This window comes from Mytilus californianus, unplaced genomic scaffold, assembly GCF_021869535.1.
Source record: "Mytilus californianus isolate M0D057914Y unplaced genomic scaffold, xbMytCali1.0.p SCAF_12, whole genome shotgun sequence".
NCBI lineage: Eukaryota > Metazoa > Mollusca > Bivalvia > Mytilida > Mytilidae > Mytilus > Mytilus californianus.
The window spans coordinates 23,131,577-23,156,592 of NW_026262604.1; the positions used below are offsets into that span (position 1 = coordinate 23,131,577).

Consider the following 25,016-nt stretch of genomic DNA (forward strand, 5'->3'; position numbering starts at 1 on the left):
CTAATTCCTTAACTGTTGGTACCATAACCCCCAAAATCAATCCCAACCTTCCTTTTGTGGTATTGAACCTTATGGTAAAATTTCACGGAGATCCATTCACTTAAACTAAAGTTAGAGTGCGAAAACCAATGTGTCTTCGGACGACGACAACGACGCCAACGTCATACTAATATACGACCAAAAAATTTTTAATTTTTGCGGTCGTATAAAAACCAGGAGTAATGAATCCACAGTATTATAATACAGATCAAATGTTCCATGTAATAAATATATGGCAAGTATATATCAACTGTCCTGTCTACTCAATTGAGGCAACCTATACAGCATGACCTAGCAATAAAGAGTAAACAAAGTGAATTTTTATCATTTATTTCAAATTTTACATCCATTATAAAGATTTAAGGTCACATCAATGGTTTTACATGATAAATCTATCAACATAACTCTACTTTTAGCAATTTTATCACAGTATATTTATATAGAATCACTTACAATTACTATTTGTGTCTGTATCATTTCATACAAGAGTCATTCCCCCACATAACATTAAACATCCTATTCTATAATTTTAGCCTGATAGATTATTAAATTACATCAAAGATATTCAGTTTTTTTCCATTTTTTAAACTAATGGTACTTTGGGATGTTCACCTAGTAATCCAGAGAACAGTTCTTAAAGCATACTTGTTCTGCGTGTGAATCACAGTCCAGGTAAAACTGCAAAAGACTAGATGTCAGAGTTTATTTCTAGGACAGAAATATATGGACAATCATTTTTTCTGTACCAGATCAAAAACAAAAATATAAATGCCACAAAATTAGTTAACACATAATAATCCCTTCAACCATATGCCATTGTATTCATCCTTAGTTCCTGTGGCATGAACCAACACCTGATGTGTACAGATAAATCCTGTTGTCAACAGATACACTGCATTTATACTTTATATTTAGAATTAATCAATAAACTTTACCAATAAAAGAAAACTAAGCAGCAGTTAGGGCTGTTCCAACAAACATGGTAACCAGAGAAGGCACTCTAAAAGGGTACCTTAGAGACAATTTTAGAATGTCATTGTCAATAAAAGTATTTGACATCTACCAATAATAGAAATTTCAAACTTCCTTCCCTGTGCCCCACATATGTCTTAATGGAACAACCTTTATCTGCACAGTAATTATTGTAGAATAAAGCCATTAAAGTTGACAGGGTTGATTCTAGTGAACTAGTTGGTTCTACAACTGTCTCAAATATGTAAGCTTAATCATAGTGACTCACTTTATAAACAAATCAGGAGTGACATGATTCACTTAAGTCATATAACATATACAAATTATTACAACTAAAATCTATCAAAACATGTTGATTGCCATCAATTATTACAATGAAGAATGACCTTTGACCTAGTGATGTGACCTTCTGCTGCCTACAACAAAATAAAGCTAAATATATTGAGAGCCAGAAAAAACAAAAAAATATGACGGGTTGTTATTCATGTACAATTTCTAAATAACTTAAAACAATTTCACCTAACTGGGCTTAAACGAGTACCTAACAAATGACTAACATATTTCGACTACCAATAAGAATAAAGGCAAAAATGTCAAAATCTACAAAGTACGTCCATTTTTTTAAGAGAACACTGTCCATCTATAAAGCTGTTTAAGCCCGGTCAGGTCAAATTCATTAAATAATATTATTGCAAAACAAGTAAGTGAATGAAATGCATATATTCTGGAAAAAAATATTCAAATTTTGATTCTCATGACCGTATGTCCATTTTAAATTCCTCTTTTCAGAAAAAAACATTAATCTATTGTTAATACATTATAATTAGTTGGACTTTGCCCATGATGGGACGTCCATTAAATTTGAACGGAAAATTTAAAAACATAGCATATGTTTAAAAAAAAAAAAAAAGGGGGGGGGCATGTCCTTTCTAAAAGGTGGACACAGAGGACATATATATATAAATGGTTTTGCCAATTGCTATCATGAATATGTAAATAGGAAAATGCATGTGTGCTGACGTGTACATAAATGGTCATCACTTTCAGTTTATAATTAAGGAAATCATCTTCAAACAAATACAACTTCATTAGTATTTCTCAACACTTTTTTTTAAGAATGACACATTTATAAATTTTGCCGATAAACAGAAAATTCCATAATTTACATCCATGAGAATTTTTTTTTACAGAGGATCATTATATTTTCAAAACAACAAATTTTTACATTTTTGCTAAGTTTTGCCTGCATTGTAATATCAAACTACCTTCCCATCAAAAATTTGAGTACTTTCTTGACAGTGACAACATATTTAAACTTGTTTTATTTCCCAGATGACAAGACTTTATACATGTACCTACACCACATGACATGTAATGAAACATACAAAGACACTTTAGCCAAGTATCAACATGATAAAATGGTGGAAGTGGGACTCACTTTTTCATCTTTAGATAATTTTTTGTGGAAAGAGGGCTGGGAAGTTCAAGCTGTTTAGAACTTCACAAGAGTGACATTGTAGAATCATTCATTTTTCTTGACTTCAAATTTAAGTGAATCAAGGCCAAAGTGTATTTTTTGTGGATATTTGATACACGATTTTTATAAGTTCTACACACAAATTTAAGTAAATGCAGTCTGGGGTACACATTGTCCAAAAATCATCAAATTAGTCCCCCATGAATAATAATGGCTGCAATAATGGTCAAAAATATTTATGTTAGATTAAAAAGTTTGTTTACAAAAAATCTGAATACACAAAATAAATTCATCATTCTTTCTTTGTATTGGCAATTTATTTTTAATCAATGTTATCAGGTTTTTTTTTTATTTCTATTTGGTTGGTGATTAAGATTGAACAATACTGACCAAAAAAATAACTTGTCCAATTCATTTCTGATCAAAGATTCAAGAAAAAGGGACTTATGGAAATAACAGATCGATATCAGGGCTTCCAACAAAAAACTTGTATTATATTATACATAATATTGCATACATATTAAATGGACCATCTCAAAACGTAGCAGTTCTTTTCCCAAAAAAAAAAATTAAAAAAGATTTACTTTTATCTTGAACCACATTGAAACCTTATGCTGCTACATAAAAGCAACGTTTCATTGGTTTTTCCTTAACTTCAACAAAGTAAAGGAAAATGTAATCATATGAATTAACCTTATAAACTGCTACATTTTGAGATGGTCTCTAACACAATTTGCCATTTTTATTTATTTATACATCATGATTACTTACAGCAGTGAATAAAACAAAAAACAAAATACACTGTACCATTTCATAGTTTGTGTTACTTAGTCATATCTTACAGAATTATATCCCTTGAATTAAATGACTATCATGATTCAAGTTCAGAGAACTGTTGTATGGAAAGATCGCACATTTCAGATATCTACAAATTGCTATCAACTGTTATTTTAAGATTTTTTTTTTTACATCAAACGAAACATAACGAAAATGTGATTAAATTTGGTACTACTCTATGAAAATATAAAATGTAAGAAATTTCTGTACATTGAGAGCTTTTTTCATTTCTTTAAGATATCTTATATATTTTTTTTGTCATTTGTGTACCAGCACTACCAAAGTTGGGCAGTTTGTCAAAGTTAAACCAGCCAAAACATTTGGGAAAATGATATAATTTGCCTACCTACCTCCACTTATTTTTTTCAGCATATTAGTGGAAACAAGCATTATTATTTTAACTCTAAAAGAAAATCTCACCAACACAGACATTTGATGTCCCCACATCAAGCTCAACATGTCCTGTTGATACAAATAACTACCACAAACAATGAAACTTAAACACTTTGTACAATTCAAAAAACACATGAACAAAAATTGTTCCATGCTTAGGTAAAATTCATTTTTAAAATCAACAAAAAACATCATGTATATAAGATATTGGTAAAACATAGGTTTAAAATGAGGATAAAATAATAAAACTGCATAATATAAGAACAAAAAGGCAAAAAATTAAAATTTCTTCTTCAACATGTATAATATAGTATATATAATTGGTTAACATTATTTTGTACAGTTTCACTTGAGAATAAATTCTGTGCTAATTATGGCCAATTTATAAACCCATAAAATATAATCCTGAACTAGATACTAACCTGTTGAAGGATAGATTTAATTCAACTATACCTAGTTTGTAATTACAATTGACCACTTGTGGGAGGATGGAAAGCACTTCTATTAACATTTGATTGGTCATTGAAGAAAGGACAGTTGTAAGAAATAAGTCAAAAAAACTTGACAGCATTTCCTGTGTTTGGAAGAAAAAAATTGTGAAAAATATCTTCAAAAATATTGAATATCAAAGGAAGTAGTTTGTGTATCATTTTTGAAGATAGAAACAAAAACTCATTTAGGACTGTTCTTAAATTGATAATAACGATTGTGGATGGTTGCATTTTCCTTAGAATTTGTGTAGAATTCAAAGCAGAATTTCTTTTTTTATTATGGGTCTAAAAAAGTGCCTCCCATGCGTTTACTTCTGGAACAGCTGTTACTTAATTTTTGAGAATAAACAAAAATAAAAGCTTAACAAGCATTTTGGCCAATTATCAACATGCAGAATTTAAACAAAGTATATAATAAAAATATTCACAATGACAATCTATTTCTTAAAAATAACTCTGCCCAATTATATACATTCTATCAGAGCAGAAATGTCAACCAAATTTCAACGTCACACAAATAAGTTTTTGGCATAGTAAGCCTGTTGTATTTGTTTAGCAATATAACATGTTTGTTTGATATCAACAAATAATTCTATAAAAAAAAGGAGACTTGAATTTGGTATAAAGTGTACCAAGAATTTGTCAAAATGGCCTTATTAGCTTTTAATCATTCATTTTGGAAGACAAAAAAAGGTTTGCAAAATATTCTTTAAATGAGTTTCCCTCTATGTGGTCAGGCAACCACAAACACTGACCTGTAATGCTCATATTGAACATGGTTCACCATTTCTTCAAAGGGAAGGATACTGGTCTTCAAGCTGCATAGTGTAGCATCATTCATGCCAAATAAATTACAAGAGTTATTGTGTGGACTCCACAACTTATAAATATGGGAAATACTAATCTCAACTTATACTTCATTACATTTTTTTTTTATTACATTTTAAAAAAGAAAGGAAGTCAGCTCTGCCTAATTTAAGTTATTCCTTTGCAGTTTATCAAATTATTCAATATATTAACTTTCTTTCTAAAAGATGCCAAGCTGAAGTATTGGTTCTAAGGTACTTTACAAGTATGGCTTTAACATGAGCTGTTTCTGCTTACCCTGCCTACTTTCACCCCTTTAAACAAGCACTGTTCAAGTCAGACTGTTTTCACCTTTTTAAATCTGTCAAATACTTTTTGAAAATAAAATAATTGAGTCTACCTAAATAGTTTGTTTTTCAGCATGTTTAAAAGAAAAAAATGGTATTATTTTTTAATTTCTTATCATGCTTGGAATAAAATAAAATATATCCTAATTTTTTTAGGCCTAATATTTCAACTCCTCAGCAGAAGAAAGTTCTGTTAAAATGGGTCTTTCAAGGCATGAAGGTTGATTAGTAACCACAATTTAACAAAATAATTGAAAGAAGAAATGGTGGTCCTTGCATCATAAAAATGTATTACATTATTACTCAATAAAATTCCAATGGTTTGTAGTCTTGTGCCGTACTGGCCTGGTCACATAAAATTAGATTATCCATAAAATCATAAAACTATATGTGCATTTGACCTATCAATTATCTTAACAACAAAACAACAGTCATTTTGCATGTGTATAAAAATATAACAAACTTTTACATGATTTGTAACCTTGTTAACAGTTCTTCATGCATCACCGTGGTAACCGTTGCCATGACTATGGTGGAAGAAGTGTGTGTAGACGGAAATGGTCGTGAATAACAGGTCTAACATCTTCATGCTGAAAATAACAGAGACTTAATGAAAATAAACAAAGGATGGCAACATGGCAGACAGTGGTCTATTACTGAATATTATTTATTGACTTAATCATGTTTATAGTATTTTTTGTTTTGCTTTGCTGGTTCACACATTTGCCTAACATTTCCTTTTGTTAACAAAATAAGTTGTTTTTCAAAGTCAATTATCATTTATTTCAACAAGTTTCCAAGATGCCTATTATTTTATTACATTGTGGTTCCTTGTCCTGTAGTTTCAGATCTCCCCTTTGTATCTATCTTCTCTCCCTATTAAATCCAGTACCATTTAAGCTATCTGCACCTCAGACAAAAGGTAAGCTGTATTTTGTTTCTCAAAGCTGCTCTGTACATTTTAGTTAGATTAATTTTTGCCCTTCAATCAAGTCAAAAGGCTTAACAGCCCTTCAATCCAGATAAATGGCTTTTTAAGAAATCAATATTCGGGTGTGTAAGAAATCCATTATTTTTTTTTACATAAATATTCTATATCTTTCCACTGATCTATTACAGAAAACAATTAACCCCAAAATAAACTAGAGGCTCTCAAGAGCCTGTGTCGCTCACCTGACTCTACTTTGGTTTTAGAAATCATGTAAAGATAGATAAAAATCATAACAGATACCCAAATAATGATTGAGGCCAAATTTGGTTTAATATTGGTCCCCGTTATTTAATAAAATATCCTGGTGGCCATCTTGAACAGTAAATCGGCAACAAAGAAGCAACACTTGGTCAGCACCTCATAAGGAACATTCATGCAATGTTTGGTTTCATTACATTCAGTGGTACTCTTAAAGAAGACATTTGTATGTATTTCCCATAGGGTCCTATGTTAAACTAAGTCCCCCCTGGCGGCCATCTTGGATGATGGACCAACTGCAAAGTAACAACACTTGGTCAACACCTCATAAAGAACATTCATGCCATGTTTGGTTCCATTCCATTCAGTGGTACTCTAAAAGAAGACATTTTGCATGTATTTCCCATAGGGTCCTATGTTAAACTAAGTCCCCCGCTGGCGGCCATCTTGGATGATGGACCAACTGCAAAGTAACAACACTTGGTCAACACCTCATAAAGAACATTCATGCCATGTTTGGTTCCATTCCATTCAGTGGTTCTCTAAAAGAAGACATTTGTATGTAATTCCCTTAGGGTCCTATGTTAAACTAAGTCCCCCCCTGGCGGCCATCTTGGATAATGGATCAACTGCAAAGTAACAACACTTGGTCAGCACCTCATAAGGAACATTCATGCCATGTTTGGTTCCATTCCATTCAGTGGTTCTCTAAAAGAAGACATTTGTATGTATTTCCCAAAGGGTCCTATGTTAAACTAAGTCCCCTGCTGGCGGCCATCTTGGATGATGGATCGCCTGCAAAGTAACAACACTTGGTCAGCACCTCATAAGGAACATTCATGCCATGTTTGGTTCCATTCCATTCAGTGGTTCTCTAAAAGAAGACATTTGTATGTATTTCCCAAAGGGTCCCATGTTAAACTAAGTCACCCGCTGGCGGCCATCTTGGATGATGGACCGACTGCAAAGTAACAACACTTGGTCAGCACCTCATAAGGAACATTCATGCAATGTTCGGTTTCATTCCATTCAGTGGTTCTCTAGAAGAAGTTCAAAATGTAAAAAGTTAACGACGACGACGGAGACGGACGACGGACGCCAAGTGATGAGAAAAGCTCACTTGGCCCTTTGGGCCAGGTGAGCTAAAAAGGACTCCTGATAAACCCCCCCTTGTGTAATTTTCCCTTCGATAGTCGATAGCCCTAAGAATATGCCTCCTTTAGACAATCAGCTCCATCCAAATTAAAATAGGGTCCCTGTCCAAAACAATCAGAAATAATACTTCACACAAACCTTAAACACTAATTCTTCTAAAAATGGTAACAAATTCAACAGTTCTCTGTCAGATGGTTCAACAAACCAACTTTCTATTGGTATACCATTGTCTAGCTGAAAATATTAAAACAGATCTCTTGTCAAAGGGAAGTAACTCTTGTCATACTATGTAAAAAGACTGACCTGACAAATAATGACCCAAGCCCAGCATATATGACAGCTTTATTACAACCTAATCAGGTATTACCTCTATCTGTCTTCATAATACAATCATCTTTGATATTTGTTATTGTAGTAAAACTCACCTGTTCTATATTGTGAAGCAAATGAAGACTTTTGTTATGAACATAAATCAGGCTGTCAGTTTTCTCATTTGCATTGTTTTACATATTATGTTTCTATGGCATTTGGTCTCTGGTGGGTAGTTGACTCATTGGCAATCATACGTCATCTTATTTTATGAAAATGAAAATTTAAATGCTTTCGAAATTAAAAAAAATCAAACATTCTATATTTTTTCTGGTAATTCAAATACAGCACACCAATTCATATTCACTGCACCATTTTGGAAAATAAATTTACACGAAAACTGTACAGTATTTGCAATAATTAAATTATAGTTGGAATGTCCAAATAGTGTTTTCCTTTATATGCCCTCCAGACAATGAATGGCCAGTAGTGATGATATCTCAATTCAGTGTTGTTAATACATGTACTCACCTGATACCCAAAGGCCTGTGGTGAATTATCAATGATAATGGTTTTCCTCAAGTCTCGCCCTAAAATTGTCAGGTCTTTGATGTAATTGTTGCCATTCACACAGACACAGTGTTCTCTAAACAACCGATGTCTAAAATAATATTAAACAAATCCATATAATTCAAATCTATTACAATAATTCAAACCGACACAATGTTCACTAGACAACTGATGTCTAAAACAATAATATAAGTCCATTTCATACAAATGTATTACAAGTAATTTATTACAATTATTCCAATTGACACAATGTTCACTTAACAACTGATGTCTGAAACAATAATAAAAATAAAAGTTCATATAATACAATGTATTACTAATTTTAGTAAAATAGCTAATTTTTCAAAACAGTACCAACCTTTAAATTGAATTCAAAGTGATGCACAATGACTTAAGGGCTATTCAATTCAAATGTTTGTGGGAGGGTAGAAAGGGAAGTCTAATTAATGAATGTGGGTCATGGGTCTTTTTTAAGTATGGGTCTATTAACATTATGCAAAATTATCTAAAAAATGGTTCTTGGTTGTAGGGATGTTTTGAAAGTCCCTTCCTACCCTCCCACATACATTTTATTGGAATAGCCCTTAATATGAAATATAGTGTTAAATCAAAATCATGATGATTAAATATTCTTCTAATTTGTAAAATCTGTCACTATGTTAATGTATGTATTGAATCTTTATATAAGAACATAGTAACATTTTAAGATGATGTAAGCATTGTGTACAAGTTTCATAACATTTGTTTGAAGCAAAGTAAAGTTAGAGTGCAGAAACTGAAAACTTGCAAATTATTTTCATTTATAAAAGGGACATAACTCAATACAGTGAGAGTGACACAACTCAAGAACAGTGAAAGTGACGCCTCCCAAGCTAGAACTTGATCTGTAATTTGGTGGTAAAAAGCATTGAATATAAGGTTCACAGGGAAAAAAATTAACGGTCGCCTAGTTGCCCATGGGGACCAAAAATTGACCTGGGCAACCTTTTTATTCAGTTGTGGTAGCCCAGGTGGCGAATAGAAAAAAAGTACTCAACAAGTAAAATCTAGCGTTCACAAACCCAGGATCGGCACTCTCACTGGTCCCCCTTAATCAGAAACATAACCGTCGTCATCACAATTTTATAGGGAACCAGTTGTTAGAATTCGGAAATTGTGCCAATATCAGTTTGCATTTACAATTTTTCGCGAACATCCGAATTTGAAGAAAAAACAAAATGTGGAAACATATTCATGGGGTTAAAGAACCTGAAGTCACCAAAAGAAGATTGGGTGTGATGATTTGGAGGAGGATGTGGTGTTTGCAAGGTTGTTCGAATTTTCCAGAGATTAACAATTATGTCTGTTCTGTTGTTTGATGTAGCTAATTCAAGTTAATAAAAAATAAAATCATTGAATTCTTAGTTATCTTAAAAAGATATATATAAAAAAAAGTGTAGTCCTCCGAGCAAAGGGTGCCCTTAAAATGTAGCCAATCGCGCTAATAGTGCCCTCTGAGAAAAATAATTACCCTGCCCTTTTCAAAAGCAGCAGAACACTATGCATGAGACAAACATATTCAAAAATTAAGTGCTCCATCTTTGTATAAAATTGAAGGCAATATGACATCTACATATGCAGCATTTTTCTATTTTTGTGGTCAATACATTGAAATATCGTCAAATAATAGTGTGATTTCTCTGAAAAAAATAATTTCCATCTGGTAATTCATAATAGTCTGCCCAAACCAGTTGCTGGCATATCCAGTAAATTAAACTTACTTTATTAGCTTTTTCTCAGGATCTAACAAATTAAGTAGTTTATCAGCATAAACTTTCTTTGATGCAGTGAATAAGATGACTTCAAACAATTTTGATACTCTCTCTAGGAATTGCCTGAAGTGGGGTCGTGTCCGTACATATACCTACATCAAAGATACAAACATTTTATACTCTCTTCATAGAATTTTAATAATGTAAATTCAATAATTTGTTCATGCATTTATCATGGCCATTGTTGAACAATAGACATACATATGAGTACAAATATTGATTTCAGGAAATGCTGCAAATAATTTTTAATGTGAGATTCTTTTTTTTCAAAGTCAATCCCAAAACATGGCAAAAAAATTTGATGTCCTAGTACAATAGGAAATGAGAAAGCTGGGTATTGTGGGTACACATACATACAACCAGAACACAAACATAAACTCTTTTCAAACAATTTTACAGTCTCCATGGCCAATTTTCAAATAAAAATTTGTAAGGGTTCCGCGGAACCCAGTGTCTCGCCTACTTTTGCTGATAATCGCAGGCTCAACAAAAATGAGATGAGGCAAAAATTTAATAAAAATATTCCTCTCGATACAATTTTTTTATTGTAAGAAGCTTCTGTCCTAGTTTGGTAAAAATCCAGGATAGTTTATGAATCTAATAAAAGTTTTAAAAATTTTAACTGCAGACTGTATGTAATGTTAACTGGAAGAAAAACTAAGTCCATTTATAAGTAAAATATGGATAACAAGTACAAAATTTTAATAAAAATTTCCTTCTAGATACTAGCTTTTGATCATAAACAAACTTCTGTCCATGTTTGGTACAAATCCAGGATAGTTTAAGAAAGTTATTAAAATTTTAAAAACTTTAACCACAGAGTGAATGTAATGTTTCCTGGCAGAAAAACTAAGTCCATTTATAAGTAAAATACCGAAAAACAGGATTTTTTTTTTTAAATTTACTTCTGGATACTATCTTATGATCATAAACAAGCTTCTGTCCAAGTTTGGAAGAAATCCAGGATAATTTGAGAAAGTTATTAAAATTTTAAAAACTTTAACCACAGAGTGAATGTAATGTTTCCTGGCAGAAAAACTAAGTCCATTTATAAGTAAAATACAGAAAAACAGGATTTTTTTTTTTACAAAATTTACTTCTGGATACTATCTTATGATCATAAACAACCTTCTGTCCAAGTTTGGTACAAATCCAGGATAGTTTAAGAAAGTTATCAAAATTTAAAAAACTTTAACCACAGAGTGAATATTTGTGGCCGCAGCCGACGGAATGTAGGATCGCTATGTCTCGCTTTTTCAACAAAAGTCGAAGGCTCAACAAAAATCATCATTAAAGGGGAATAACTCTATTTTAGTCATGATAACATATTTGTAGAACTTATCCTGCTCATAATTTTTCTTTTTTAAAGTTTCTTTTTATCTATTATAGTTTTCAAAATAAAAAGCAAAAAATGCATAAAATTAAAAAAAAAAATCATTTAAGGGCAGTAACTCAAATAAAGAGTCGAATGAAGATATCTGGCTTATTCGTAGATCCTTGTATTGCCGACCATTTGTGCTATCGAAAGTTTTTATCCATCTATTAGTTTTCAAGATAATAGACAATAAAAATCGAAAGAGAGGTTACAAAAATAGATATTAACATTTCACCAAAGTTTCATGCAAATTGGTTAAAGCGTTTTTGAGTTAATGTCCGACATGTTGACGACGGACGGACAAACAGTATACCATAATACATCCGGTAAACAGGCGTATAAAAATGAGGAAAATCATCAATAAAGGGCAATAACTTTGATAAAGAGTTGACTAATGATTTCGGATATGTTGAATATTTGTAGATCCTGTCGTGCTGATCATTTTTGGCAATAACGAAAAAATTGTTAAAAAATGTCATTAAAGAGCAACAACTCTAATAAGGAGTCGTCTGACGATTTTGGTCAAGTTGACTTATTTGTAGATCTTGTCTTACTGATCATTTTTGCTTTATTAAAGTTTCTGTGTATCTATTATAATTTTTGGGAAAATAGGCAAAATTTTTTAAAAAATAATAAAATTCATTTAAGGGCAATTACTAATATAAGAAGTCGTCTGACAGTTTTGATGGACACAGAAAATAGATAAAGCTCAACATTTTGAAAATTTCTGCCCTTGTCAGATTTTCTCTATTTACTGCAGTTTTTCGGAATAATAGGTAAAACTTGCATTTTACCCCTATGTTCTATTTTTAGCCATGTCGGCCATCTTGGTTGACAGCCAGGTCATGGCACACATTTTTTAAACTAGATACCCTAATAACCAGTGTGGCCAAGTTTGGTTAAATTTGGCCCAGTTGTCAGAGATTTTTTTTTAATTTAACGGATGACGACGAGATGCCTGATGCCAAGTGATGAGAAAAGCTTATATTTAGCTTTTCGGCCAGGTTAGCTAAAAATACAATAAAAGTAAAACTTAGACAGTCTTGAAGCTCCTGAAAAAACTCCAGTCTTGTTAAAGAGTTACTTCAGAGTAATTCACAAGTAATTGACCTTAATAAAAATCTGCCAATTTATGTCAAAAATTGCACAAAATGTATTTCAGATTACAACCTACGTTTACAATTCATGTCATTTTGGCTTCTTATATTCTTACAACATTAAGTTACAATTCAAGTCATTTTGGCTTCTTATATTCTTACAACATTCATGACATTAAGTTACAACTCGTCATTTTTGCTATTGTCACTTAAGCACAGGTCAGGAATGGCAAAAATTTCTGTGTACTACGCTACTGGACTATTTTTTTTAACAGAAACTACAAGTACAAACCACTGATCTATCATATAAACATGTGTTTTTATACTTTTTTTGTGAAAGACTTTAAACTTAAGTGTACATGAATGGATTATTGAAAGAAAGTACCATTCACTAGAGCTTGTCCAACTTTATAATCTCACCTGGTAAGTGACTTCTTGAAATAGAACAGGGAAACTAAATGCAGCATCGTCTAATTCTGTTAAACTACAATGGACTAAGGTTTCATCCTAAAAATAATAATGTAAGTTTTTCAGTTATTTTAAAAATGCAACAAGTTGTCATATTCTTCATTCAAATGGAATTCACATTTTTATCTGTCCAAGGGCAAAACCTAACAAGAATGTGTCCATAGTACACGGATGCCCCACTCGTGCTATCATTTTCTATGTTCAGTGGACCGTGAATCTGGGATTAAAACTCTAATTTGGCATTAAAATTAGAAAGATCATATCACAGGGAACATGTGTACTAAGTTTCAAGTTGATTGGACTTCAACTTCATCAAAAACTACCTTGACCAAAAACTTTAACCTGAAGCAGGACAGACAGACGAACGAACGGATGTACAGACCAAAAATTATGCCCCTCTACTATCGTAGGTGGGGCATAAAAAAACTGATTTTTGGTTCTTTAGAACTTTTTATAAATATTTTAAGAGAAATGACGGCTTGAGAGCAAATGCAATGCAATTTCCTACATTTTTCCTGTATAAGAATGAATGATTTTTTTGTCGATCAAATCAGTCAGCCAAATGGTTAACCCTTGTTTCATATTCAATGTTGACATTCTTTTCCTTTTAATAGTTGTACATGCCAAGTACACGTGTAACCCTTCTCTGTATAATGGGTTTAAATGAAGGTCACATGAATACAGATTCAATGAGGTTAAATTATTGACTTGCAAGTGAATAATTTACATCAGTAATGTTTCTGATCTTATTTTGACAAATTTGGGCCAAATTGACTGCTTAAAACGAACTATTAGTTTTAAATTTTGCTTTTATTAATACTTGAACCAAAGAGAATCGTATTTTAAATTTTTGTCAAAATCGTAGCCAATGCCCTGCCCCTCTATCAAACAATCAATCAATTTCTACTTTTTCCCATATTTGTAAAGAAAAGAGAAAATATTTAATCTTTGACATATGGGTCAACCTCTTAAGTAAAAAATTCTGAACTGAATTAAATGAATCAAACAGGCAACAATCCATTTTTTTTTGGCCTCTCAATTTGACTTGCACATTTTACACATAATATCAAATGTTTTTATATGATAAAAAGATGTAAAGAAGCAAGGAACACACTTTTCAATTCCAATGTTTTCAAAACACAAACAATCTGGAGGGCTGTTTCAGAATTAAACTCATGGGAGGCCCTTTTTTTAAACAAAATTCTAAGGAAAATGCAACCACCAACAATTAATTTACTTGAGAGCCTCACATTCCCTCCACGAAGATCAATTTTGGAACAGCCCAAACATAAATGCCAAATTGAGCTGTGATTTAAATGAAGCAGGATGTAAAATTTGAATTTATTTTTGTGTATAGAGATTAAACATCATACCAAATCGAGCACTAATGAAAATTCAGGTGAACTTCTGGTTTTCAAAGGTAAAGCAGGCACCCTGGCCCTCAATTCTTCTGTTAATGGTGGCAGGTTCTTTATGAATACATAGCTAAAAAAAAACAACATATCTATAAATAATAATAAACATGGCAATATATACAAACAAAAATAGTAAAAGATACATAAACATAGCTATAAAAACACAAATAAACAAAGCTTTCTGTACAGAACACAACAAAGTCAACTCATCTCTTAAACAAAGGCATAAAACTAAATAAATAAAAAACAAGAGTGCACACGCTGAAATGTCTCGCCTTCTTTACTAATCATTGATATTATGTTGATAGTCCTAAATATAAAGCTTTATTACAACTGTCACATAAACTTAACATTAACCAAGTAACCTTAACATTGACCAATGAACCATGAAAATGAGGTCAAGGTCAGATGAACCATGCTAGGCAGGCATGTACAGCTAACAATTCTTCCATACAACAAATATAGTTGACCTATTGCTTATAGTTTGAGAAAAACAGACCAAAACACAAAAACTTAACACTGAGCAATGAACCTTGAAAATGAGGTCAAGGTTAAATAAAACCTGTGTGACTGCCAAATAGATCATAAAATATTTCCATACACCAAATATAGTTGAACTATTGCATATAGTATTAGAAAAAAGACCAAAACTCAAAAAACTTAACTTTGACCACTGAACCATGAAAATGAGGTCAAGGTCAGATGACACCTGCCCACTAGACATGTACACCTTACAATCATTCCATACACCAAATATAGTAGACCTATGGCATACAGTATAAGAAAAACAGACAAAAACACAAAAACTTAACTATAACCACTGAACCATGAAAATGAGGCCAAGGTCAGATGACACCTGCCAGTTGGACATGTACACCTTACAGTCCTTCCATACACCGAATATACTAGACCTATTGCTTATAGTATCTGAGATATGGACTTGACCACCAAAACTTAACCTTGTTCATTGATCCATGAAATGAGGTCGAGGTCAAGTGAAAACTGTCTGACGGGCATGAGGACCTTGCAAGGTACGCACATACCAAATATAGTTGAACTATTGCACATAGTATTAGAAAAAAAGACCAAAACTCAAAAACTTAACTTTGACCACTGAACCATGAAAATGAGGTCAAGGTCAAATGACACCTGCCCGCTAGACATGTACACCTTACAATCATTCCATACACCAAATATAGTAGACCTATGGCATACAGTATAAGAAAAACAGACCAAAACACAAAAACTTAACTATAACCACTGAACCATGAAAATGAGGTCAAGGTCAGATGACACCTGCCAGTTGGACATGTACACCTTACAGTCCTTCCATACACCGAATATACTAGACCTATTGCTTATAGTATCTGAGATATGGACTTGACCACCAAAACTTAACCTTGTTCACTGATCCATGAAATGAGGTCGAGGTCAAGTGAAAACTGTCTGACGGGCATGAGGACCTTGCAAGGTACGCACATACCAAATATAGTTATCTTATTACTTATAATAAGAGAGAATCTAACATTACAAAAAATCTGAACTTTTTTTTCAAGTAGTCACTGAACCATGAAAATGAGGTCAAGGACATTGGACATGTGACTGACGGAAACTTCGTAACATGAGGCATCCATATACAAAGTATGAAGCATCCAGACCTTCCACCTTCTAAAATATAAAGCTTTTAAGAAGTTAGCTAACGCCGCCGCCGCCGCCGCCGCCGGATCGCTATCCCTATGTCGAGCTTTCTGCGACAAAAGTCGCAGGCTCGACAAAAAACCATACTGAAAACCTTTAAAATGTACCAAAAAGAATGTGTCCATAGTACACAGATGCCCCACTCACACTATCATTTTCTATGTTCAGTGGAAGTTTCAAGTTCATTGGAATTCAACTTCATCAAAACTACCTTGACCAAAAACTTTAACCTGAAGCTTGACAGACGGACGAACGGACGTAGGTGGGGCATAAAAATTAATGCCTACATCAGGTCTGTGGAAATGCTATGCCCGACTCTTAATTTGACCAACCAGACAAGCAAGTTTTCGTGTCTTTGTTTTGCTGTGGACAAGTAAAAAGAATGTTGCTTGACAATTTTAATTTACATATCGGTCATATTGAAAAGTCCTCTAAATTTATTCATCAAAGTAGAAAAAATATCAAATAAGACAAAAGCAACATGTTTTAAGTAAAACAATATCAATGATCAAGAAATAGATCGATTATCAAACAACAAAAAATAAGTATGCAGACCAGGGTTTCATTAATATTTTGCGATCCCCCCCTTTTTATCCAGATCGTCATTATCAATTACAAGCTCTGATTTCTTCAGAATGAAGACTTAATGGCCAGAAGACAAACAACAATTCAATAATTCATCAATTATTTGGTTTTCATCTCTTTAATTAACTTTCAAACTTCACATAGGCTCACAGTGAAGAAAATATGTCATGATATAATCTCCCAGGTTCATGTACAAGCTAGCATCAACAAACATTGCAAAATTAGCCTCAAGATTGTTTAGTTTCAAGTTGTTGTTTTTTTGGTTGGTTTCTATATCATTGGTGTATACTCTACTTATATTTTTATCATTCTAACATACAAACAAAGACCAGGAATACCATTTTAATTGTGTTTCAAAACTGTTTTAGAAACATACACATTTACAATATAATACATCTTCTTCATTCCAAAATTCATTAAAAAATCAGGCCAAGTAACTTTTCTTCCAGACAAGTAATATTTAGAATTTCACTTGCCAGGGGATAAGTCGTCACAACAAATAATTCCACACCCCTCTGCACACAAATGCTGCATTTATTATTGTGAATCCTTGACAACTAGGATTTTTTTTTGCGGTCGTATAAAAACATTGCAATCATTTCTGCATTTACTGTTTTATTTCAAATTACACAACTTTTTTCCTCAATGTATTGAAGAATCAGCCATTTTTTTCTTCTTCCTTCGTATATTGCAGTGATGCAATGTAGGGTTGTGTTATCACTACACCTCCCCTCCCTCACAAATACTTGTTCCTCATACTTACGGATCAAAGGGCTGATTATCCCATTCTCCCTCTTCATAGGATTCATCAGACACCTCTTCCTCTTCTTCCATGTGATGGTACTCATAAGGCACATCACCTTTGTTGTACATATGGTTGTTATTGTCCTCCAGACATTCCTCTTCCTCCTCCTCTTCTTCTCTTTCAAATGACGGCTCCTGGTTTTCTTTAGCTGCAAAAATATTGAATATTGCTTTTAACAAACAAAATTAAAAATGAAGACCTAAATTAATATTTTTTTCAGTTACTATTAAACATGTGTTTCTTTAAGAAGAAAATCCTATAGGCCAAAAAAAAAATATGTCTGTTTACGGTTACCTGACCCCTACTTATGAGCGACGACCCTAAGTCATTTTATTTCTGTCGTAAAGTGAAAAATAAACTGAACACGTGTCAAAAGCGATGTTAGTGTTGCAAAAAATATAAATCAATTGCCTGATACATCCCAATGTTCACAATCGTGAATATATGACAGCTGTTTTAAGGAAATTCGCTACTTGTGTGATGAAATAAACACTTTGCTGCCTTTTTTGCAACCAATTAGTGAATTACCAAGGGATTTAATCCAATCATTAAAAATTCGAGTAACTCGAACCATGACAAGACGAAATGGCATGACTCAAAATCATGTTACAAAAAAAAAATATAAAAATGAAATAAAATGGAACTACTGACCTACCTACCCTATTTTTAAAAAGTATGTAACCTTAAACAGACATATATTTTTTTTTGGCCTTATCTTATCAAAATACTCAGTAATATACTGCTATTGAATTATTGTCTTCCCATAGACATGTTATGATGTACTCTAATTTCTTTAATAATCTAACATTTTTCCTATCCTTTAGTTACTTAACACAACTTTTCAAATTGTTTTTTTGTTGTTGAGATTATGGCTTATTTTAACACTAAGTGATGAGGAATCGTTTACAAGCATTTCCAACTTTTACTTGTTAATGGAAAATGGGGGTTTTCCATAAAATTACTGCAAACAATCACACATGATTTGAAATTACCACATTCTCACTTACTTAACAATTAAGGATGTACTTAGGTGAGGTTTTGGAATTCGTGACAAATGTTCGGACTCCTTGGTGTTTTTCCATACAATACAATGTAAAATATTTTGCCCCATAACATCCATTTATTTTTTCATATAAGACTTAAAAGCTCATGAAAGGTGATTTACCAAAATTTTAGAAGATTCTTGATTTTCTTTGTTTTGTTTTGGGACTCAAATCATACCAATGCAAATATAAGGTAAAAGTCTGAGTCAGCCTTTTAAAGCAATATTTTAAATCTCAAATATCTCGAAAAGGAGGTCCATGACCTATCAATATTTTTAGCTTATTTTTGTCCTTAACGGATGCTCTACCAGTTTATAGTATCAATTTTAATTTCTTGATTTATTAATTTTCACCTAAACTCACCTAAGTACATCCTTAAGATTTATTTTCTTTTAAATGTTGTTGGGTGGGCTATGATCTTGAATTATTTGATATTATAACCATATCTAAATATACTTGAAAAAGCTTCCGAGATGCAGCGAAATTGTATCAATTCTGTGTCATCAGCATCAAACAATAAACACATAACAGATCTAGATTATGTCTATAGCAGATGATTATATCTCAACACTGACATAAGTCACATGTATTAAAGTGATGCTGAATACCAGTCCCTGTGGAATGCTAGAGAATCCATGACAAACTTGATGGAGTCTGAATCTCCTTCCTAATTGCTACATAAAATGATGGTATATCAATAAACAAGTTGAAGTCTTAATGATTTATGTACATGTATGTGATGCTGTGTGGGGAGGGGGAGTGTAGTATTATACAAACTAGATGAAGCTGAGTCTGAATCCTCTTCCTCATTGCTAAATGATGATGGCATATCAGTACACTGGCTGAAATCTAATGATTTATGTACATGTAGATGTTTGTGATGATCTGTGTCTTCTTCTCCATCTGCAAAGTAACAAGTTACATGTTAGGCCAACAAAAAAAATGATTGATTCCTGACTCTTCCATCTTCAGGGGTTTTTCTGGGTAATTTGGGAAAAAGGACTCTGGACAGTTTTGGGAATTTCAATGAAATTGTGAAAAACAACAAATATACCAGATGTAAGTTTTAGTGTGTCAAGTTCATTAGAAATTATCTTTTTTGTGAAAATAAAGCAAGAAACTACATGGTTGCCATTTATAATTTTATTTTTCTGTCCCTTTTTTGTTTTTAAACTTTACAACAAGGCAATCAAGTTCATTTTAGCATCAGAATACTGTACTTCTTAAAGCACACATGGGAAAAGAATTTACAGCCTTTTTCACCTTCAAAGTCCATTACAGATAAAAATAATAAGTTCAGAGATAGAAATAAGATTTTTAATTGGCCAAGCGGGCTTACACTTTTTTAAATTCACTTGAAATAAATTGAGCAGAAATAACCTCCTAGTTCTGTAGTAATGTGTTACATAAAAACATCCAATATCAAAAATTTTTAGTGATAAAGAAAAGTAATGAAACATTTTATTGGATTTTGACATGAAAATTTGTGGACTAAAAATATCTTTAATTTCTGTATAAAATATTTCCTGTTCCTTCTTTCTTCTTCGTATATCTTTTGGTTTACAATTCAAGAGTATATTTTGGTTGTATTTTGTCTCCTTTTGGCGATTTAAAAAAAAATTAAAGTGACGCCACCAAAATTCAAACTTGATCTGTGTTTTGTGGTAATAAGCATTGTGTATAAGTTTCATAACATTTGGTTGAGGCAAACTCAAGTAAGAGAACGGAAACCAATTTTGGGACATACATTCGTAAGTACGTATGTATATTACGTACAGACAGACAAGGGTAAATCTCAATGTCCCCACCGCTACGGCGGGGGCATAAAAAATTAATTTGTATTTGACTGGCAAACCCAGATGAGCGGTATCTGCTTCCGAAATCTGATCTGGTATTGCATTTGTCTACATTTCTGGTTTAAGCGACCATTTGTCAAAGTTGTTTTGAAAACAGTCAGATATGTTTTTAATTGGTTTTAAACGTTACTTGTTGGCGATTTTCTGCATAAAACTAGCGGTTGAACAAAAAGAACATCACTGTCAAGAATAAAATAGGTGTGATTGTAAATTCAACAATTTTTAGTGAAATTTCTACTGAAAATGAGATCGTTTGTGAATTTTTCATACCGAAATTTGGAAAAATGTAGGGGTTTGCCATTGGGAATGAATCCAAATACCGGATCCTGTGGAATGCTAGAAAAATCCATGTTCTTAACTAAAATTTCCAGGCTTACCGTAAGTTGATGTAACACATTTTTTTGGACACAAACCTCACATTTCCTTTCTCATTTAAGCAAAGATAGCATATTTAAAGCTATATTTTTATTTCCTCGAGAGGAAAGATAACAATCTTACATATTATCAAACAGAGGGACACTTTGTTCCTTCCTTTTGGAAAAGCCCAGAATTGAATAAACAGCTGCGCCATGAGCGAATGTCACTTCTTTTAAAAGAATAAAGTTCAATAACTTCTCAATGTCATATCACAAATTTATGAAAAACTGAAGGGAGGTTATCTTAATAGATATAAATCAGTCACCAAAGTTTCATGAAAACTCCTCAAAGCACTTTAAAGATAGTCCGAAAACTGGAATATCCCCCTTTTTTAATGAATAAAACCCCATAACTCAGAAACTTAAAATCTAAAATTGATAAAAAACGAAAGGGAGCTCACGTCAATAGATATAAACAATTCATAATAATAATATTTTTCAAAGTACACTCGCCGTGTGAGCTAAGAAGATTGCATATCTATGAGACAACATCAAAAAACACTTGCTAATGGTGAGTGGATGACGGCTAATTTCAAACCCTGCTGATTTTTCAGTTTTTTATGCTCTTCAACTTTGTAATTGATCTGGCTAATCAACTGTTTGGATTTGAGCGCTATTGATGAGTCTTGATAAGACATGTTAAATGAAACGTGTGTATGAGGTACAAAATCAAAAGCCTGGAATCTTTGATTAGTTTTTTCAGACCAAATACTTACCAACATATGAATAAACTGGTGAAAACAATGTTCCACTGGTCCTTGGTGGACTCCCTGGGCAAGGTGGGTTCTGGTTTTCTTGTACTGGGTTAAGCACTTCTGGTTTCTTCTTTCCTGCAACACACATGATGAATTAATCTGTGGTAATATTCTTATTTCTAAGGGTGATTTCAGAAAAAAACATGCAGGCCTCTACAATAACTTTTTTTTCAACCTGTCCAGTAGGACAAGTACATACCAAAACTTACTTGTCCAAATGAAATTGTAACTTGTCCAAAAAAAATCTTAACAATAACCTTTTTTGCATTTTAAGTTGATTGAATTAAAACAATAGAACAGAATTTGATTTTAACATATCTTTTGCAATACTTTACAAAAATATGAGTCGAGAACAACTGAATCTAGTCATGTCACAGGACTTAGGTTCTAGTTTTCATCAATGCCAAAGTCTCATCAGACTCTGCACATGAGGCACCGTCTGATAGGATTGCCAATGTACACTCATTGGATTTGTATCCTGGTTTTTTAATTTGAAAAAAGTTTATTCAAATACAATCAATAAAAAAAACGAGATGAGGTATGATTGCCAATGAGACAACTCTCTGCAAGAGATCAAATGACACAGAAATTAACAACTATAGGTCACCGTATTGCAAGTATTGTTTTTTTCTACATACATGACATATGATCAAATATGATTTTGTGAATTTTATGGTCATTTTTATTTTAAAAATATTTTTGCTAAAAAAATTACCGGTATGGTATTTATTATAAAGCAACAGAATAAGGTAGGAAAACGAGGTACTGATTTGTCTTGGTCCTGAAATGTCTCCTGCGTTACCAAACTGTCTATTAATTATGTTTATTGAATATGTCTCCTACGGTGCCAAACTGTCTATTAAACTTGGAGCCGAATCGCTTCCGAGCTGGAGATGAACTGTCTTGTAAAGTTACCTTATCTACAAAGCGCAGCATATTGGATCAGTCTCTGGTTTCCGAGAACCTATTAAAAAGTACCTGACAAAGAACCAGTTTTAAATTATCAATTGCAAGTAAACATGTCAAATTAATACTTGTTTTTATGTTCTTTTCTTGTTTTTTGTTTATAATTACTTTGTTCATCAAAGTTGGATTAAATTTATTTTCTGCAGAATAATTTTACTTGTCCCATCGGACAAGCTTGATATAGCTTTTACTTGTCCGACCTTTGTTTCCTCTGGTACCGGACAATCGGACAAGCGTTATTGTCGAGCCCTGACATGGGGGAGGGCAGAAGGCACTTTTTGATTTTACTCTGCCATGTATTTAGAAAGTATAAATTGATTACCTACTTCAGGCTATCTTTCTAAAACAATCAGAATGAAAGAACAGAGTTCCAATGTCCCCCGCATCACACATATTTTATCTGTCCAAGGTGCAAGAGCAAGGGCAAAAACTAAAATAAAATGCTCCGCTGGGGCGCAGCTTGATACGACCACAGAGGTCGAACCCTGAACAGTTTGGGCAAGTATGGACACAACATTCAAGCTTGATACAGCACTGAATTTGGATTGTAATTAAATATTTGACACAGCATAGGTTTCTGACACAGAATGAATGTGGTCTAAGAACTTGAAATTTTTTAATTAACCTATTCAAACCATATCATTATTTTTTGCTTTTATATATAAATCAGAAATAACCAATTAAAAATGGAAAATTTTAAAGAAAAAAAAGGAAAAAAAAATCCCCCCCCCAAATTTTTTGAACCCCCTTATGATTTATCACCCCCAAACTCAATCCCAACCTTCCCTTTGTGGTATGGTACCTTGCAGTACAATTTCAGAGAGATCCATACACTTGAACACAAGTTATTGTCTGGAAACTAGAAAAATGCTTGTTTTTTGGCCCCTTTTTGACCCAAAATTCCTAAAACATTAGGGCAATTACCCCCAAACTCAAACCCAGTTTTCCCTTTGTGATATGGAACCTTGTAGTACAATTTCATAAAGATCAATACACTTACACACAAGTTATTGTCCTGAAACTAGAAAAATGCTTATTTTTTTGCCCCTAATTCCTAAACTTTTAAGGCAATTACCCCCAAAATCAATCAAAGCCTTCCCTTTGTGGTATGGTGCCCTGCAGTACAATTTCAGAGAGATCCATACACTTGAACACAAGTTATTGTCTGGAAACTAGAAAAATGCTTATTTTTGGCCCCTAATTCCTAAAATTTGGAGGCAATTACCCCCAAAATCAATCCCAGCATTCCCTTTGTAATATGGAACCTTGTGGTACAATGTCAGAGAGATCCATACACTAACACACAAGTTATGTCTGTAAGTTACAAAAATGCTTGTTTTGGCCCCTAATTCCTTAACTGTTGGTACCATAACCCCCAAAATCAATCCCCACCTTCCTTTTGTGGTATTGAACCTTGTAGTGCAATTTCATAAAGATCCATACACTTACACACAAGTTATTGTCATGAAACTAGAAAAATGCTTGTTTTTTGCCTCTTTTTGGCCCCTAATCCCTAAAATTTGGAGGCAATTACCCCCAAAATCAATCCCAGCATTCCCTTTGTGACATGGAACCTTGTGGTACAATGTCAGAGAGATCCATACACTTACACACAAGTTATTGTCATGAAACTAGAAAAATGCTTATTTTTTGGTTTTTTTGGCCCCTAATTCCTAAAATTTGGAGGCAATTACCCCCAAAATCAATCCCAGCATTCCCTTTGTAATATGGAACCTTGTGGTACAATGTCAGAGAGATCCATACACTAACACACAAGTTATGTCTGTAAGTTACAAAAATGCTTGTTTTGGCCCTTAATTCCTTAACTGTTGGTACCATAACCCCCAAAATCAATCCCCACCTTCCTTTTGTGGTATTGAACCTTGTAGTGCAATTTCATAAAGATCCATACACTTACACACAAGTTATTGTCATGAAACTAGAAAAATGCTTGTTTTTTGCCTCTTTTTGGCCCCTAATCCCTAAAATTTGGAGGCAATTACCCCCAAAATCAATCCCAGCATTCCCTTTGTGACATGGAACCTTGTGGTACAATGTCAGAGAGATCCATACACTTACACACAAGTTATTGTCATGAAACTAGAAAAATGCTTATTTTTTTGTTTTTTTGGCCCCTAAT

General features: G+C 32.9%; 1 protein-coding gene across 1 annotated transcript in view; it reads right to left on the reverse strand.

The window, feature by feature from the left end:
- Nucleotides 1-353: 353 nt before the first annotated feature.
- The window catches only part of LOC127721585 (CTD small phosphatase-like protein 3), a 37,595-nt gene continuing 12,932 nt past the window's right edge, over nt 354-25,016 (reverse strand). Inside the window, exons 4-12 of the mRNA XM_052228359.1 lie at nt 21,872-21,985; nt 19,661-19,786; nt 17,799-17,988; nt 14,711-14,822; nt 13,290-13,376; nt 10,347-10,489; nt 8,548-8,677; nt 7,846-7,941; nt 354-5,953 (exon numbers count right to left, since the gene is read on the reverse strand). Of these exons, the coding sequence (XP_052084319.1) occupies nt 5,891-5,953; nt 7,846-7,941; nt 8,548-8,677; nt 10,347-10,489; nt 13,290-13,376; nt 14,711-14,822; nt 17,799-17,988; nt 19,661-19,786; nt 21,872-21,985 (1,061 nt within the window). The 3' untranslated portion in view covers nt 354-5,890. The remainder of the gene's footprint in view (nt 5,954-7,845; nt 7,942-8,547; nt 8,678-10,346; nt 10,490-13,289; nt 13,377-14,710; nt 14,823-17,798; nt 17,989-19,660; nt 19,787-21,871; nt 21,986-25,016) is intronic.